The sequence below is a fragment of the Anser brachyrhynchus genome (assembly GCF_964034855.1).
Source record: "Anser brachyrhynchus genome assembly, chromosome: 3".
NCBI classification, from domain to species: domain Eukaryota; kingdom Metazoa; phylum Chordata; class Aves; order Anseriformes; family Anatidae; genus Anser; species Anser brachyrhynchus.
Genome location: NC_137696.1, coordinates 18191979 through 18211830, shown reverse-complemented (window position 1 = coordinate 18211830; position 19852 = coordinate 18191979). Strand labels below are relative to the sequence as shown.

The window sequence follows — 19852 nt, the reverse complement described above, 5'->3', positions numbered from 1 at the left end:
GAATCATGTTGTTTGTGTGAAGCAAGCTGTGCCAGCTGTTACTGCATCTTCCCAGTTGCTGCATTTTCTAGGCATTGTTTCTATAACTCAAAACAAACAAAAAAAAATCGTCTCTGGCTGAGTAAAGAGCCCCTGCTCCTGGTTAAGAACGTATGAGGAGTGGAAAATTCAAATTAAAGACCCATCTCTTCAAGAAACCTATTTCTGGTGGTGATGAAAGAAACATGGTGCAAGGCCTGTGTAGTGGTGGCAGCAGTACCTCTGGTCCTGTAAAGGGCTGTAGGTCCCTCACTCTTGGGCTGTTGTATTGGTTCCCATCCAATTGGTCTCTATCTGGAGACCAATCTTTCATCTCTTATCTCTTCTGGATATCCTCTCACCTCTCCATACTCCCTGTTCCCATGAGGTCATGACTTAAGACAAGCCATGCTAAAAACACACAGCTGATGCACAGCAAGCAGGCTTCGGTGCCCATGGACACAGTGAGTCACCCCTGATCTCCTGGGGACCTATTTCATGTCCAGCTGGGCCAGCTGGTGATCAGCTCACATGAGACAGAGCTTGTTGCAGTGCCTCAGAGGCAGGCAGTGTGTGGTACCCCCACACCATAAATCATGGTGCTTCCATGGGGCTATTCCCACAGCCTCCTTTCCTAATGTGGATCTCCCTCTCAAAAACCACAACGGGAAGAAAGGGCTCTAAAAAGAGAAGGTGCCTTGTGCTGGGTCCACTTGAAATGGATGTGCTGTGTGCACACGGGATGATTTCTTTGGCTCTACCCCAAATGGACAGTTTTACTGTGACTTTTGACAACTTTTCAGTGACGTCTCAAAGTCCAAGGGAGTGGCTGTATGAAAAGCCATGGGAAGCTGAGCTCCAGAGACAGAGACCGCTTCTCAAGCTCATGTTGCTGCTCCTTGGTACATAGCTGCTCTGAATGAGCAAACTCCATAGAAAAGATGAAATTTGAAGATCTCTTGCTGGAAATTGGTGGCTTTGGCAGATTCCAGATTTTGATTTTGTTTGTACTTTGCCTCGCAAGAATCAACCTTCCCATGCATTTTCTGCTGCACAGCTTTCTTGCTGCTACCCCCTCTCATCACTGTGCAATTCCACACCAAGAGGCGTTTGTGAACCTCACCATGGAGGAAATTCTGCTCATCAGCATCCCCCGGGAGCCTGATGGCACCTTCAGGTCCTGTGAAATGTTCTCACAGCCTCAGTTTCACCTACTGCTCAATTCTTCTCTGCAACCAGAAAACGACTCCGTCATCCAGAACTGCCAGCATGGATGGGTCTATGACCACTCACAGTTCACCTCCACCATCTCTACCCAGGTAACCCCTGGTCCATGATCTAGGTGAAAATGAAATCAGCTCAGTGCTTTGAGAAGCAGATGGAGAGATGTTAGGTGCACAGAATCAAAGGGGAATCTTTGCATTTTAACCTGTGGAAGTTGTTCAGTGAAGATGACCTGGGATGGGGAAGCTCTCTGAAGTTCAGTTAGTCATCAACATTTCTCATAACGAGCATCTTGATTTCTCTGGGCGATTGAGAAACTGGTGTTGTGGGGAGGAGAGATACATCAGATTTTCTCTGCTTGGGCCACGTGGAATTTGCACAAGATTACAACTATAAGGATTTCATTTTAGCCCGTGACTTACTTTCCTGATTCTCCTAACACTTCATTACTTCTCTTCCTCTGTCTGCCTCTCCTCCCTGATCTCCTGTTTCCCCCTCTTCTCCCAGAGATCATACTGCCTCTCTTACTGCCCCCCCTTGTTTTATCTCTGCCCCCTTGGCATAGCTTTGGTGTTTCACATTTGTTGAGCATGTAGCCTAGCTGGGAAGATGAGCAGGACAGAGGGAGAAATGAGGCAGAGGAGGGCATTCACTCCCCATGCCACCCAGCCACTGATTGGGAAGTGCTTGAGCTCACGGGGCACCCTGGGAATGGGGCAGCCAGCAGGCATGGGGTGGTAGGGATGGATGGGCCAAGTGAAAAGGGAGGAGGTGGTACAGAGCACAAAATGGTGGGACAGCAGCAGCAAGGAGGGTGGGCACAGATCATAGGATACAGGGAACAAAATTCAAAACTTTCCCAGATCAGAGCCCAAAAGAAGTAGGGTTTGTGGTGAGGCAAGGACGATGCTTCAGGAGCAAGGTGGTGATCAGCTCACAGCAAGCACTCAGCAGAGCAGGGACAAGGCCCCTGGAGACACTGAGGACATCACCCAGCTCAGTACCAGCTCCAACCTCATGCCAGCAGAGGGGTTCAGCAGCCATAGAGTGGAGACCCCATGGCAAGAGGCTGGATGAACCTGGCCTCGATGGGAAGGCAGGGAATCCTGGTAGCAGGAGCCCATCATCCCCAGCAGTGCCACTCGGGGAAACAGCAGAGCGAGGACTTGGCTGCATCACCCCCTCTGAAAAGCTGTAGACTCGCAGTGTACTCATCCCCCTGGAAAACATTTCACAGGTTTAGGAGTCCATCAGTCCAACTACCAGCAGTGCCTCTTGCCATCAGCCAAGAAATGTGCTCGCAAAGGGCCTCCTGCTGAGGTGCAGCATTCTGGCCAGACATAACCTTGAGCCTGCCCAAGGTCCCTGCCCATCAAACATTAACCACCAGCCTTCTGAAATGCTCTGCTAGGGCTGACAGTGATGCCTCTGGGTGTTAATACTTTACATGCAGGCTGTAGTTTTCTTTCCTTGAAAGGCAACCCAAAGCATGGTAGATCTGAGGGAAGGGGACAATTTGGTCAGACAGAAGGCTGATGGATCCTAACCTAGAGCCAATGCCTCCTCCCTACCACCCACCACCTCTAGTTCTGGCAGGCACTGAGGTGAGATGGGCACCAGATCTGCACCTGATTTCTACACTGTTTCAGGGAGAAAGGTGTAAAGCACCCTTGGAGGAAAGGCAGGAAAGGTGCTCTGCAGCAGAGGTGCTGGGCTCAGAGCCTCGTGACGCCACATTCAAAGTGCAGTGGCCTCGGGACATGTTCAAGGGGACACGGCCTCCTCTGGAGTCTTTTGTGCTTGCAGGCAGAAAGGTTGCTCAAGGTCTGGCCAGCCTTTTCAGAGAGACTGCAAGGCTGGGTTGATGATTAATTTTAGTTTTATCAAGTTACACTCATATGGAAAATTAACTCTGCAGCTTGGCCACAGCATTCTGTAATGATTAGCGACATTTGCACCTCCAAGAAAGTAAAATGATGCTCATTAACTGAGTTAAAAAGAATGCCTAGACCACTCTCTTCATAAGAACTCAGTAAGTTAGCCTCAGGAGCTAGTGTTTAGTCTGACTCCTCTGCCTTCTTTCTACCCTGCACAGACAACTTTGAGGAAATTGGCCAGGGCAACAGTAACTGGATATCAGCACACATAGAATCATAGAATGATTTAGGTTGGAAAAGACCTTCAAGATCACCAAGTCCAACCATCAGCATGGCCTACCGCGTCCCATCACTAAACCATGTTTGTTAGTGCCATGTCCACACTTCTCTTAAAATACCTCCAGGCTATGGACTCCACCACTGCCCTGGGCAGCCTGTTATAATGCTTGAACACCCTCTCCATGAAGAAATTCTTAATGTCCAATCTAAACTTCCCCTAGTGCAACTTGAGACCATTTCCTTGCATCCCAACACACCCTGAGGTCACTGCAGTGCGGCACCCTGCAGATGCCCATCTGGTCAGGTCAGTCCCCAGAGCATCAGGATCTTGATGAGGAAGCTAGCAGAGAAGTGCACCAAGGCAGGTTGAGAACAGTTATCACAGGGGTCAGGAGAGGAAAAAGGGATCTCTTCATGATGGAGTGGTACCCAGGGAAGCTTTCTCCTGCTCAGCAAGTGTCCACAGAGAGGTTGTCACAGTGGGGCTTAACAGCTGGAAGCCTCTGAGCTTTGTAGGTTGCCATTTTACATTTTTCAGGACTCTGGCACTGTCCTGTCTGCAGCTCCATGCACAATTCTACATCTCAAACAGATTTGGCTAATATGAATTGGAACACGAGATAGCTGATCACTGGCAGGAAGGGGTGAGAATGAAGACAGAGTTTGAATTGGGCACTAAGTGTCATTTTGGACTTGTGTTTCAGTGGGACCTCGTGTGTGAGCAGCGTGGACTGAACCAGGCAACTGCCACCTTCTTCTTCATTGGCGTCACAATCGGGGCCGTGGTGTTTGGATACCTTTCAGACAGGTTTGACACCTTGATTTGGAGGCTGTTCCTCCAGGGCTTCAGTTTCAATGACAAGGCCTTCACAAACCTGTGACGTGCAAAAGGCAGTCAGAGGGGCAGAGAAAGGAGAAAACACAATCATAAAGGGAGAATTCAGCCTTTCACATGAAAATTGGATTAAAGTCATAACTGAGGAGCAATGCAGGGGCTAAATGCTGAGTGGTGGCCACCGACTGGTTCATGGGGCAGCCAGTTAGGAGCCCACCAGGGAAGCAGTTCTCTGGCCATGGTTAGGAGCAAGATGCACTGCAACAATAACACTGACCCACTGCATTGGGGTCAGCACTGCTGTAGGAACAGTAAAAACTAAAAATATCCGCTGTTTATGGGACCTATTTCAGGAAAGATAACCGTCTATAAAGGAGAAAGCTGGTTAAAACAAACAAACAAACAAAAAGTTAAATCCTTGCAAGTTATCTGGAAATTGGTTAAGGACACACAAGTGAGGGGTCAAAGCAAATGCATGCCATGTCTGAAACAGAGTTTCAAGAAAGAAAAGATGATTGACTCTGCTATTACTAGAGAAGCAGGGTAAAGGAGGTTGGTATAAGCAGGGAGGCTTTCCTTGAGGAAGAGCTAGGGCAATGCCTTGATGAGGAAAATAGGAACAAATCTGCTCTCCCTGGTTAAATGTTAGAATGTGATAATGTAAACTTGAAAAAAGTCTGAGTGACAACCCAGAAAGGTCATAAATTAAGAAATTAAGTATTTTTGCAAATAGCAGAAACAGGAAACCTACCAGAGAATACACAGAGCAAGCAAGCAAGCAGGATGTGCCATTCACTCTACACTATTCAATATTTAATGTCTGAGCTTCCTGTGCAGGAAACTATTTGATTCCTTCCCAACTTCCTTCCTCTGGGAGTAAACAAGCATTAGGGTAAAGTAGGCTACAAGATCACTGCATAGCATAGGGAAACCAGCTTCCCAGTACGATGCTCCCAGTTACTTCTGTATCTTTGATATCTTTGCTTATATCTGTATATTTCTGTGAGTCTCAAACAGTGTGTCTCAACTTTGTGTCTAAAAAGGTTTAATAGCACTTTTGTAGGGGGAAAAATGAGAATCAGGAAAAGGAGATAGACAAATTAAGGCAGAGAAAAGCTTTATGTTAGAGAAAAATGAAAAATAAACTGTTTTTTAAAGTGAATTGTAAGGGGAAAGAGCCCATAGATGATTAAGCAATAAAAGGAGCAACAATAGGGCTGTGGTGTGAGACATAACTGAGTTCATGCTCACAGCGAGGGAACATGTAGGGGCAGGTGCCGGAGCTGGAGCCTTCTCAAGAGAAGACCTGCCTTGAAATGAGCTGGTAGAAGAAGGCATGGAGAAAATTCACAAAATGAATGATGATAAACTGCCAGGACCAGGGAGTGGTCATCCCACAGTCCTACAGGAACTTTAGGATGGAAAAAATGAAATATTGTTGGCATTGTGTGACCTCCACAGCAGAGGACTGGGAAGGTATGAGGTATCAAATCAGTTTTTACACCAGTTCCCAAGAAAGATCTTGGGAACTACCAGCCAGGCAGCCTGGCATCTAGCTATATTGGGCAAATTGGCTCAGAAACTATTCTGAACAATTGAGCCAGTGGCCACATGACTTTTTCCTCTTTTGCACAAGATTCATACTTTACAAGCAGTCTGTATTTCTTTGAAGATGTTAACAGATATGTGAACAAAGAAGATATCATCTACTTGGATTTCAATAAGTTTCCTTACAAAAAGCTTCTAAAGAAACTGAGCTGCCCTGCAGTAAGGAAGAAGGTCCCTGCTTGGCTAAATAATTGATCAAAAGCTGGGAAAGAGAAGAGAGGTGTAAGTGTTCAGTTGTTACAATGTAGGAACACCTCTGGGGACCTGATAATTGGATATGTGTGCTTTTCAGCATTTTTCTAAATGATCTGGAAAAGAAGTAAGCAGGGAGGTGAGGCTGAGTGACAAAGCTGGACAAGACAAACTCTGAGCGTGGAGAACTGCAGAAGGATCTTACAAAGCTCTGTGAGTGGATGGAAGCATTAGAAGACACAATGTCAGGGTAGATAAATATAAAATAAATAAAGAAACAATTAAAATTTCACATGTAAAATAGAGGCCTCTGAGCTGACCATAGCTGCTCAGGAGCAAGACTTCAGGGATATGATAGAAAGCTTCAGGCAAACATCCTCTCAGCAATGTGTAGTGGCTGGGGAAGCGAATTTAAAAGTAAGAATTATTAGGAAAGGAAAAGAAAGTTAAAGAGAACGTCACCATGCAGAAACATGCATATGTAGTGACCCCACATCTTGAATACCATGTGCAGTTTTGATTTCCTCCTCCCCGTCTCTAAAGGTTAGAGTAGAAGTGGAGAAAATTTGAAGAAGGCAACAAAAAAGACTAAGTTTTGGCTTGACTTCCAGTTAGAGAGACCGGACCCTTCAGTCTGCTAAAGTTACAGGTAAAGAGGGTTTGACGTACTCTTGTGAGCAGCCCGGAGCAGAGCTGACTGCACTGCCCTGCTGAGCTACGTGGGCACAGGCCCTGCAGGAGAGCAGGTCACATCAGGGGATGGTGCTGGGGATGGTGCTGGGAGCAGGGCATCCAGTAAATTTGCAGGAAATTTGGCAGATCCTTTTTCCTGATTCAAGTGGGAAGGGTCCTTACCTTGCTCAGCTTTTCTTCTGTTTGTCTCTTCACATGATCTTGATGTGGGATCGAGCCAAAACGCCTAAGCAAGCCCAGCATTTAAGCATATTTGTGCCCTGATTTGCCTCCCCTGAAGATGGTGTGCCAGGAGCTGCTGGTGGAAGGACAAGTGCAGTATTTGCTCCAAAAGCACTAGGAAAGGGGCCTGGGACTGACAGAGTGGGGATGGGAAAGAAGAGGTAAAGTTATGAAAGGGCAGGTCATGCCACATCCCTTAAAACACAGCAAATGTATTGAGCACTTTGTGTTGGTTCCCCACGACACTCCAGATACAGCAACCAGTCTCCAGTCGCTCAGACTATTTTTGGAAATCCAGCTGTTCTGAATCAGTCAGAACTTTCTTGTCATCCATTTGACCACCCCCAGTGAACTTCCACAGGTTATGAGTATTATCTTTACAAAAGCCATGCTGATTCTTGCACTGTTTACTTATCTGTGTGTCTAAGAATTCTTTTAACATTATTTTTATCCATTTTATCAGTATCGATGCTAGATCTTTTAAACCCCAGAAGTCATGCCCCACACCTTTGTAAGACACCAAAGCTGATGTCCCCTTAGCAAACTTCCTTCTCTCTAACAGAGAAGAGGTCTCACTTCCTTGTGCTAATCGTAATGCAGATATTTCATCTCTAGTGCTTTGGGGTGAAAACCATCTGGACCTGGCATTTTGCTACACTCATGGTTCACTTTGTTCTAAGATCCTACAGACACGCGTTTGAGAACACCTCTGCTGACAATTTTTACCCTGGTAAACCCTCCAAGCACCTTTACTGTGAACATATATATGCGAAAAAATAAATAAATCTGTTATTGCCTGCTCTTTTCCAAGCACCCCTTTTATGCCTTTTCCTTGTACCTCACTGGTTGTGCGATGCTTTGGCAGACCTCCAGACTGGGATATTTGTGAAAATGGCTTTTTTATTCTTTTTTATGCTTGCGCAGTTTGCTCCTTTTATTATATTTTCCACATTTAATCATTCAGAGGTTGGTCTTTTCCAAATCTTTCTCTCTGAAGACAGTTTTAACCGCATTATTTCTAGCAGCCTTCCTGTAGCCTGCAATTCAATCCTGCCAGCTTCCCTCTGGTTTCCTTAGCAGGTGGCATGCATTTGCTGAGAGAGTCTAGTAATGGATCCATAAATAGCTGCCTTGTGCCCTGCAGGGAATTTTATGTTTTGATATGCTTCTTGCTGTATTTTTGAGATATACCTTAATTTCAAAAATGTACCTTTTTTTCCTAAGCAGTTACACTTTTGGAAGCTGGATGCAGTTTAGGTGGTTTTCTGGATGTTTGCTGCTCTGATCCAGCTGCATTACAATGACTTTTGCAGACTGGGTCTGCTTAAATTTCAAAGCAGATCCAGCAAACTGCCTAGGCCAATGCCATGACTCATTTCTTCTACAGTAGATTCATTAACTAGCTGCTGCACGAAGTCACTTGTGATAACTCTTAAGAACGTTATTGTGGCATCGTGTCCCAGCACATAATTTGACCCCACCAGGGTAATGGTCTTTGCCATCATCCTTATCAGGTGGCCACTAGGAGAACGTCAGAATCAGGCCAGGGTTTCAGTCCCTATAGACCGAATGTTACCCATTGACAGAGTTAATTTAATTTAATTTTAAGTTTTTTAATTTTATTTTTTTTTAATTTTTTAAATTTTCACAGTGCTCTCTCCTCCTTCTCCTTTGGAGCAGGGGCAGCATCTGGTTCCAAGGGGACGATGGAAGGAGGAGGAGTGGGGACAGCTATTGGAAGGTGCAGGCTGTGCCAGCAACACAGATTTTCAAGCTGGCATCTCTCCTTTTCATGGTGGTGTTGAATGGGGAGCCCATTATTATTATTATTATTATTATTATTATTATTATTATTATTATTATTATTATTATTATTTTGATAATTGCTGCTCTTTCCATTTGGGAGATTTGTGCCTGGTGCTCACGGGGCAGGCTGACCGTCTGTAGTGGATCACATCACTGCAGCACTGGCTATATCCAGAGCAGTTTCCCCCCTCTGAGGCATCATGTAGTCTTTGCAGAGTAGGCAATATTTTCACTGACCTCCTTGAGTCTCTCATTTCACCATTTGAAACCCTTCTCCTGGACCAGGCTTCCAGCCTGTAAGTAACCCACGACTGTGATTGTGGCAGGTTCGGTCGGAAATCCATGCTCCTGCTGTCGCTTGTGCTCTCTGTCGTATTCGGGATGCTGAGTGCCGCCTCCGTCTCCTACAGCATGCTGGCCATCACGCGGACCCTCACCGGGATGGCTCTGAGTGGTCTCTCCCTGATTGTGTTGCCTCTGGGTAAGTGTGAGGTGTTTGTGGGTGCCTGGCTGTGAGGGGGTGCTCCTGGCAGGCACCGGGTAAGCAGGGACTCGTGCAGCACGCAGGCGTGATTTCAGTATGGGCAGCCAAAAGAACAACCCTCTTGGGAAGATCCAAGCATTACAATTCAGTCCAGTTAATGCTTTAGCAGTCTCATCAAAATATAACAACCACTTATTAGTGCTTCTGTTCCAGCATTAACACTTATCATCCATGCTGCCCAATTCCTGTTAAGCATCATTAACCGTGCAGTAAAAGCCATAGACAAATTATTGTCCCTTTTCTTCTGATACAGGGTTCTCACTCTTCAACCACAATTACAAAAATTCATCAGCGTGTCATGTCCTCAGCAGGAGCAGGATGGTGTGTCATTTGCAGGGTGTTTCTTCCTCCCCAGTCTTGACTTTGCAGCAGTTGTTTTCATTATGTTCCTGACCCGTATTTTTAGAAAGGCCAGGAGAAAGAAACAAAAAATAAAATAAAATAAAATAAAATAAAATAAAATAAAATAAAATAAAATAAAATAAAATAAAATAAAATAAAATAATAAAATAAAATAGAATAAAATAAAATAAAATAAAATAAAATAAAATAAAATAAAATAATAAAATAAAATAAAATAAAATAAAATAAAATAAAATAAAATAAAATAAAATAAAATAAAATAAAATAAAATAAAATAAAATAAAATATATTTTTTTAAATCACTCAAAGCTAGGCAAAACTCAAGCTGAAGACTTTAATTACTTAGATAATTAAAACAAGCTCCAAACTCCAAGCTACCCAGCAGAGCATAGGATGACTTTATAGATGCAGTTAGGACATACTAGGCAAGAGTCACTCTACTGTAGAGCAAGCTATAGATGCAGCAAAAATTTCCAGAATTTTTGCAGATACAACCAAAATCAAGCTAAACACACTTCAGGAGTGGACAAGTCCTCACAAGACATTACACGTCCCAAGGCCTGCTATGGCTCATTCCTGTTATAAAGTCTGATGCCTACAAGACAAAGTAGAGCCTGGGAAGGACATTTATGATTGTTAGATGCTGTAGCAAGATGTCAGGATCTTTAGAGGAAAATTGACTTTTAGTTCACACACAGAAACAAGCAGACCACCGTTTGTTCTGGTTTTACATGTGCATTAGTATCTGTTCTCCATGAACACCTGTTCAGCTTAATATATTTCTTTAATGTGGAATAATGAGTGGGCAGAGAAATAGGAAACTATGCAGACAAGGTACAACTGGATAGTAAGAAAAAAAATGAGTTTAATGAAGAAGACCTCTTGAATGCTGCTGAACAGGGTAAAAATGTATCATCTAAGGGGTTTTAGCACCATTTTTTTATTACTGTATGTCCAGCATTTCTTCTTTTAAGGCTTTACTTTAATTGCTTACAGCTTTGCGGGAGGTTAAGCATTGTGGATGAACGTTTAAAATGTGCAAAATGTCAGCCAAACAGCAGAATTCTGCTGGAGGAAAAGACCAGGGATGTTGCCTCACTTTGCACTTCTTACAAAGTCCCGCAGACCCTTCCCTGGAGAAGTCCTGTGTGTCCCCGCTGAACACTGCCTCCCTCTTGCAGGGATGGAGTGGGTGGACATAGAGCACCGCACCTTCTCTGGGGTCCTGACCAGCATCTTCTGGAGCATCGGGAACATGCTGCTGGCCCTGATAGCCTACCTGGTGAGGGAATGGCACTGGCTCTTAGTCGCCGTAACAGGACCTTGTCTTCTGAGCATTATCTACCTGTGGTGAGTGCTGCGCCCCGCAGCCTGCTGGCTGGTGGGGATGGGGGCGGGCTGTGATTTGCCTCCCCTGCCCTGTGAGCGTGGCAAATATCACAGTGCTGGTCCTGGGATGGCAGGCCTTGAAAACTGGAGGGGCCTGGGTTTCATCTCTCCTCACCTCTGCTGAGGTCGGGAGCCAAGGGTGCACCACGGCTTTGGGAACAAGGAGGAGGCAGGAATGAGGCTGAGGCCAGGCACAGATCTTTGCATTTTCCATGGCCTTTCTCAGCTGTGTGAACATCCTAACTGGTCGAATACATCAGCTTTCTGTGGGCTATTTCCCACCTGTAACTTTATTTAAGGAATATCTAACATCTCTGAAACTTCACAATGGAGAGGTGGTCTATTTAATCAAAGAAATTATTTTTCCTTTTTTTTTCTTTAATATAGCAAGACAGACTAAAATATAGGGTTGATTCACTGATACTGTCACTGTAGTGTGAAGTATGTTGGATTAGTTTATTCAAAGACACAAAACAGTTCTTTGCATGAGCAACTCCATTTCCTAGGTGGACAGATGTCCCTTGTTGTAATCAGCAGAGATATTCCCACAACTGCATAGATCTACCAACAAAATCTCAAATAATATTCATGAAAAAGGGGATAGAAACTGATGCTGTTGTTAAACAATGGCTCAAAAATAGATGTATCCTTTCCCCAGTGATTAATGCTTTCTGGCAAAGTGTATCATCTGATATTTTGCTGATCAAGTACAACACAAAAATATGTGTTCCGCTGGCTTTTTAATCTGAGGTTTTTTGCTTTTTTCCAAGGACAACTAGCTGTAAAAAATTGAATCATGGGAAATGTTGAAATTCATATAAATACATTTTGACCCATCCTTTGAAGGATAACTTTCCTTTTTTTCTCTCTCTCTTACATTAATGCCTTTTATGGAGATGAGTTCTCCAACAAATTATACTGTAGTCTGATCAAAATTCAGGCACCCAAGAAGTCCGTGATTGCTGGATAATTAAAAGTCCATGAAGTATGGGATCAAAATCAAATTTAGCACATTCCATGGATATTGTTGACATGGCACCACAACTCAGTTGAGACATTAGACAACCAAATGACATAATATAGTCTGGAGATGGTGACAAGGTGTGCAAAATGTCATTTTTTTATTCTTTATGTTTTCCAAAGTATTAAAAGGTTATGGGAAGGAGTTGAAAACTTTCCAGAAGTCCAGTTCTGCAAATGTTTTTGCTCCATGCATCCTTTTTCATCTACTGATTGACTAGATTGAATAGTTTATTAGCTTTACTGTGGTCTGACTTGGGGCACGTAAATCACCAACAGCTTATAGGGAGCTGGTCTCAGATCACTCCTCTGGAAGACCCCATTGAGAGATTTTGACAAATATGTGATCTCAGTAGACCTCTTACCTACATATTCCTTCAAGCTTCTAAATTCTGTGTTTAGAGACACCCACCTGTCGTTGCCCAGAAGCTGCAAAAGAGCAAGCAGAGGAGCAGTGGCAGATTAGGGAATGAGTATTGCTTTAATGCTCACCACCCCTCCTGATGGTGAAGCAGGAGAAGTTGGGTCTCTCTTCTGCAAGGAATACGTGGCCCGTATTACCAAAATCTCTATGACACACTGCCAGGAAAGGATAAGCGCTTAAATTATTTCTTTAAGGGCAGAACAGCATGCGTGTGTAAAGACAGTGTCCTATTAGTCTTATTATTTTCATGCACCACAGTTTCTATTTTTAGCTGAGGTTGAAGTCTCACAGAGAAGATCCCCTCTCTTTGGCCAGGGCCATGTATGTGGGGTGGAAAACACGGAGCGCCAACAGGAATGCTGTCTTCTCTCCTCGCACCAGGTGGGTCCCAGAGTCTGCCCGGTGGCTCATAGCCAACGGCAAAGTGAAACAAGCTCACAAGCATCTGCTTAGATGTGCAAGAATGAACGGGATGAAAGACTTCGCTCTCTCACCAGAGGTGAGAAACTGAAGATCCAGACACATATCCTTCCTCTTCCATTTCCTCTTTCTCTCTGTTTTAATTCTATTTTATACCTGAAGCAATGCTCACAGCCTGCAATGTGATCCACAGGGTGCCATAGTCCATTTTACTCTAGAAAGCACTTATACCCACTGCTAAAGAGAAAACATCAGCTCAGCTCACATAAAGACATATTAATAGCATGTACTTAGTGTATTCATTGCACTCAAGGTACTGTATGCAGTGATATCCCAAAATATGAAGGCTACTCCACCTTAGTCTGGAGAAATAATCTTGTATTTACTGTACATATGCAACGGAAGATTGTTGGCTGTGGTGAAGTCAGCACTCATGAAAATCCTTCACAGCGAGGCTTGGATGGCTGCACATCTGTCACCTCTGAATAATTAGATCCACATGATTTAAGTCCTGACCTCCTCAAGAGTGACAAAGCTCAGCAGTAAAATCCAGTGGGTACAGAAGTTTGTGGCTCATTAAACGCTGATATTTTCTTTAATGTCCTCTGCTTTATCTCTTACCAAAGGAGGAAGATGGGAAAACCCGGCACAAGCACACGAGCCTTGTGCTTTGCCACCACGGTCCAGATGTGCACACAGTGCTCCAGCATCCCCACCACTCTCTTATCCTGGCCACTATGCCATTTTTAAAAAGCAGTTTCTTAATATTTTTTAAGAGGTGGTTAGCCTCTTTGATTTACAATAGACACGTGTTGTTTAATCATGTGAGGAATGATGAGTTTAGGTTGTGGCAGGCGGGAGCTAACTGTGACTCTTCCTTGCCTTTAATCAAGCCAGTAGCTCTGACTAAATGTGTAAAAATAACAGGTTAAAACCCCATTCATTCAGCTTTGGCTTATGACTCTGTATTTCAGAGTGCAGCATCACCAGAAAGGACATGGGATTGTACCATCAACCTACTCTTATGGTTAGGAAGTGTAGCTGGGGCTTCCCCACTTGTGTGGCCTTGCACCAGGTCACACTGGACCATAACCACTGGACCTTGATCAAGAAAGGTTTGCAGTTGTGACACCTTGCTGGATTTATGAGGTTTATAGAGACATGCCTGTTTTCTCATCTGTATCCAAACATGCAGCCAACAGATGACTGCCTGATATAAGGTTGCTTGATTGATTTGACCATGCTTCAGTGTGTTTTGATGGCTTATTAAGATAACAACTGATTTTCCTTATTCAGAAGACTTTGATTCTGCGAGACATATAAATCTCCTGATAATTGCACATTACGTTACTGATGTGCTCTCAGATTTAATAGCACTGTCTTATAGAACTCATTAAGTAATTTCCCAGTGTGATTTTTTTTTCAGTACGAAAAGTTTTGTCACTCTTCCAAAAACTGCAAAGAATGAAAGTCTCATAGTATGCAATTAAACATAAAAATCTTAGCTCTTCCCTAGCTGAACATGCTGTTACTTACAACTATCCTCCTCCTTTTCCTAACATTATTTCATTTTGTACAGTTCTTTTAAACCAGAGAGCTCTCTGAGCTAGGATTTCTCTTTTATTAGATATTTCCAAGCCCCCAGCCTCCATAACCGTTCAGCACTGTGTTAACTGTAGGTAATGCTAAAAGCCTGCAGACTCCCTCACCCTCCTTCCTCCCCAGCTATCACTGAACCATGTGCTTTTAAAATTCTTTGGGGATTCTTGTTGTTCTGGCTCTCCCAGTTGTCCTTCCACATGCTAGGAAATCTGGCCAACAATATGTAGTAGATGTCTTCCATGTTAATGTCTTATATTACCCAGTTAAATAGCAAATCATGCAACTTAAAGAGAGGACTAACTGCCATCAGGGTTGCTTGAATCTCACATTGAAATTCTCAGCATTGCAGAAGTGGTCTACTATCAGTGCTATAATTCATCCTTCGTATCTGGATGAAAAGACTTATTATTTGCCTCTGAAAAAGGCAAAAATAGAGCAAAAAAGTAGAAAAAGGAAAGAAAGAAAATGGGTATACTGAAATAAAAGAAAAGCATGGGTTCAGCAAACCACTAGACAATGTGTGAAAGGATCATCCAACAGGCAGACAGCTCATCTGGTCCAGAGTCCCTGAACTGCTGGAGGTGGTGGCATTTTGGGCGGAATATCTCTGTGTGCTTGCCCTGCTCTCCGCGGGCTCCACTGCAGGATGCTGTTGGAGACAAGGCACTGGAAATGACCCTCAGACCCAAGACGCTGCAGCTCTTCTTCATACATCCAGCCAAGTTGCAGGCTCACAGCATAGCTCTGTGGTTGTGATTAAGTCTTTATGCAAAAACTTTGTTGTAGGCTTTGCTTTCTCTGAAGAGAATATTAATCTGAGAATACATCACTAGTTAACCAGACTCTCTCCTCAAGGTTTCCTTAAAATTTTTCAGTTTTAAAAGTCCTACCCCACATTTGCTGATGATTCTTGGGCATGGCGAAGCAAAGCCACGTTGACATCTCTCCCAAGGTTAGGTGTCCACATCATAGCTGTCTCCAGTCTCCTTTAGAGCCTTGCAATCTAATGAACAGAGTTGATGGAGTTTAGCATGCAGTTCTTCTGACCAAATGCAGCTATTTGCTCTGGGATGAAGTGACTCCATCACTCCCATTGGAGCTCCCCATTAACCACACAGTGAGCCTATGCCAACTAGCTTAGGTACCTCTGCCTGCACTGCAGACCTGCAGTTGTATGAATCTCTCACATCTTAGCCAGTGAGCACAAATTGTGAACTCTCCTGGTACTTGTCCCTAAATCAATCACAAAAATAATTTGTCAATAAACAATCTATTCTTCCTTATTGGCAAGGCTCACTTCTCAGTGTTTAGCTTCTTTATATATTCAGGTGGACATATTTTAAATATATAGATGTATAAATAATCATACTTACATAAATGTGAGAATAAAGCATGCAGTTCACCGTTAGCTCCTGCCTGAGACCTGACTCCATGGCAGGCAACTACTTGGGGAAGAGGGTGGAAATGGCCAATGCTGACTTTGCTAACATCACAATCTGCTGCAAGCCTTGTTGCCATGTAGGGTATGCAGGTAAGAAGGGGTGAATAGATGAAAAAGGGGTCTAAAATGGCAGACAATCTATTAAATATTGTATGAAGACATGCCTCTGATAACGTATGTCCAGAGAATTGTTCTGCTATAGGAAAGTATGGAAAACCCAATGTGATGATGGAGCTGGGAAGGATGACAGGCCCCAACCTCTCTAGGGTTTCATGTCTGGATCTTGAACGTACAGCAGCTGAGCTATTTCCTTCTTTCCACCTCTCCCAGGCCCTCAGAATGATCACAACAGACAAAAAGCCACGAGAGAGTTACTCCTACATCAGCTTGTTCAGGACACCAGTCCTACGGAAGATCTCTCTGTGTTCTGGGGCAGTGTGGTAAGCAGTGTCACTTTGCAGAGGGGATTTATCCTGCACTTGCCCAGCTGTTTTTCCCTAATTACCATCTTCACACACTCCTTGCAGGTTTGGTGTTGCCTTCTCTTACTACGGCATGAGCATGAAACTAACTGGCTTTGGGCTCAACATGTATCTCTCCCAATTTGTCTTTGGCATCATTGAGATTCCAGCCAAGATGATCGTGTACGTGCTGGTGAATCGAATTGGACGACGGCAGAGTCAGGCATGGTCACTCATCCTGACTGGACTATGCATAGGAGCCAACATCATCATTCCCAAATGTGAGATGCTCTTCTGCTATATGCAGCACTTGCTAAAGGGGAGGTTTCCATTCCACGCAGTGCTAGAGAAGGAGAACCATAGATCTTGTCCACAGGCAACTGTGTACAGAGGTGTCTTTCATCTTCAAGGGTGACAGTGGGACAAGGCTGCTAATGTGGGCTAGCCCATATATCTGGTGGCAAAAGCTGGTCTCCAGTCACTGTGAAGTGGCTAGTGAGGGTCCAGTTATGACCAGGTTAAGCGTCTTTAGTACAGACAATGTCCAGTGGGAAACGTTGGGACCTATCCTTTCGTCAGTTCAGCTTCCACTCAGGATAACAGTCACCAAATTTTCAGACTTGGATTCAGACCTTGGATGCACTAGCTCTAGGGCTATTAGGCTTTCTCTTTATTTAATTATTTATTTTTGTAAGAGCATTGAACATTCGTTCCTTTTGCACAAGAAGCCTTTTCCTAGCTGTTGCTCTTCGACCATTGTCATAAATGTCTTTTCTTTCCTCCCAGCCTTCACTTCCTTACGCTCTGTAGTAGCCATTACGGGCAAAGGTCTCTCAGAAGCTGCATTCACCACTGTCTTCTTGTACACCTCTGAGCTCTACCCCACCGTACTGAGGTAAGAGATGCCACCGCCTGAGTGCACAACCAGACCCTCAGTGGGATGTCACCCCCTGGTCTTTGGCATCAACACAGCAAAAGATGCTGTTGGCTAGACTGCAGGACTGGTCCCTTGCCTCTAGAAGCAGCAGGTTCTAGGGATTATATATCGTACTCATGAGAAAGGGGCAGTGCGGGTGGGCTATGTGGATAGGGAAATCTATTGAAAGGTGAGGACTATTCTGTATGGGCACATTTTTGAACTCAAGGGATCTGTGCTCAATAAAGTCTTAGTACCCTGCGATAATCTGTTAGTAACTGCTAAAAGACCCAGGAAATAATCATTCAAAATATCAATTTTTATAAGGGACGCATATTACCACATGAGTTTGACAGCCTTCTGGACATCAGATGATACTAAAGCAGGGATTAACTAGCCTTTCAGGAGGAAAAAGCCAGTTTATATGAAATATCCAGGTACTGGAAACATAAAATTAGGTGCAGTACCAGCATGGTTTGGGCTATAGCAAAGACTGGTGGAGGAAATCTGTTTCTTGTGGAGTTTTTTGTTTGTTTTGTGAAAATCTGGAGGAAAACAAACAAAAAAATCAACTCATGGATTACTGCATGGATCATGGTTTACTTCACCTCTGTTTCTCCCTACCCAGAGTACCTACAGTCCTCTATCTTTCACCGGTCTGTTTTATGTGGGAATGGTGCATACTTAAACCAGAGTTTGCAAGGTCTGGTATGAAAGAAGTACCCATATCTTTCTTGTGGTCTACTCCACCATGGTCCCCTACCTTTCCAGGCAGAATGGGATGGGATACACCTCCTTCACGGCACGGATTGGTGGGGCTTTGGCTCCACTCGTCTTCCTGCTGGATGACGTGTGGAGGTCTCTGCCCGAGGTGACGTACTGTGGCATGGCAGTGTGCTGCGGCTCGGTGGCCTTCTTGCTCCCGGAGACACTCAACGTGCGCCTGCCTGAAGGCATCGAGGACATCGAGAAGACACAGTGAGTCAGCTCCATCCTGCCCTGCACGTGGAGTCTGATGAGAAGGGCACAGAGACGTCCCACTCTGCTGCCTGTAATTCCCCATCCATGGGCTACAGCAGATCAAGGGACAGCCCGGTAGGGATCAGGACTGTCAGATTTCTTGGTCTTCTGTCCATCAGCCTAAATATGCCTTCTTTTCTTCCAGGGTGAAAGAGCCATTACAAACCGGCGGTCCTGAGGGCATGCCGTTACAGTCTCTTCTGAAGTGAGCGACTCCGTGGGACAGGCACAGACACTGTGTAGGACTGCAAAACTGAGCCACCCTCTGACCTGCCAACAAAAGAGCCTTTACCATCCTCCTCGTCTCTCGCTGCAGGAAAGTGGGGCTGAGGGCATATAAGGAAGGATGTGGATCATGAAACCAGCTGGAGGGAGCTAACCCCTCTCTGTAGTGTGGCCAGGAGCAAGAACACTCAGGTCTAATAGGGTCTGGAAATGCAAGGACCCTGTGCTTAGCTCTTCCAGTCTTTGGCCTTGATGGACTAGCAGCACCTTTCAGATTACTGCACAGCCTTCCAGAAACTACAGTCCATTGGTTTACAAACCACAAAAAAAAAAACAGCAATAAAAAACAGAGTGTGAATTGTACAAAAAAACATCTGAAATAAATCTAACTGGATGGTGGATAAACCATAAACTGTAGCTACAAATATTTCTTGAATTCGGAAGTGGTCTGGAGATTTTCCACACTGAGGGTCAAAGCTAGCAAAAAGTACATGCAGTAATTCCACTGAGAATGGGATATCTCCAAGCATTTGTCCCAAATACACAAAGAAGATGTATTTTTTTTTTCAGATTATTTAAATCTAGTTTATATGTGATATCCTTTAAGAAAAAAAAAATCATTACAGGAACTTTTGAATGTAATATTGAGTAATTCAGTAATGGATTTCATTCTGCTTATTGATCTAACACATTGATCTTAAGTTTAGGAAATGCCTTTGCATCTTGTACTTACTTCTGCAAATAACGGAGACAAGGCACCAACTATAAATCTGGAACCCTGACAAAGAGCAGCTTTCTAAATTGGGAAGAGAGAATGACCTCAGCATCTGAGTCCCAGACACACCATGATTCCCGGGGCTTTGATGAATTTTAAGCTAAACCATGCACAGGTCTATTAGGATAACACAAACCAACAACGCATCCGAAAACAGATGAGGAGCCCCATCAAATTCTAGGTCGAAGAGCGCCTCCTAGTAGAAATGAGCTGCATGGCGAAATTTTGCCCGCATTTTTGCTTTAAGCAAACAAAAGGAAAGCAGATTCCTCATCCTGAGACTGAGACATATAATTTTGTGTATTATTTCTGTCTCAAAGATTGGGTCAAATAGCCATTCAAAATCCCTGAAAAAAAAAAAAAAAAGACCAATTCCCTGTGTGCTACCTTGTGTTCACTGGAGGCAGATCATCGCTCTTATATCAGCAAGTTGCAACACGCTGAGATTAATAACAGACCATAGTATTATTTCAGAAGCGCCCTATGCAGAACACTTGT

At 44.0% G+C, this 19852-nt stretch overlaps 1 protein-coding gene across 2 annotated transcripts; it reads left to right on the top strand.

Annotated features, from left to right (window-relative positions):
- Positions 1-837: 837 nt before the first annotated feature.
- On the top strand, positions 838-19004 carry SLC22A7 (solute carrier family 22 member 7). 2 transcript variants are annotated; one of them, XM_080585009.1, is made up of 10 exons: positions 838-1337; positions 4103-4206; positions 9081-9235; positions 10843-11011; positions 12876-12993; positions 16288-16397; positions 16485-16699; positions 17205-17313; positions 18106-18312; positions 18500-19004. In XM_080585009.1, exons 1-10 carry the CDS (start codon positions 960-962, stop codon positions 18561-18563), a joined length of 1629 nt encoding a protein of 542 aa, XP_080441135.1. In that variant the 5' UTR covers positions 838-959; the 3' UTR covers positions 18564-19004. The 2 variants fall into 2 exon arrangements, with proteins under 2 accessions (XP_080441135.1, XP_080441134.1); XM_080585008.1 differs by having other exon boundaries at positions 858-1337; positions 9165-9235.
- Positions 19005-19852: the final 848 nt, after the last annotated feature.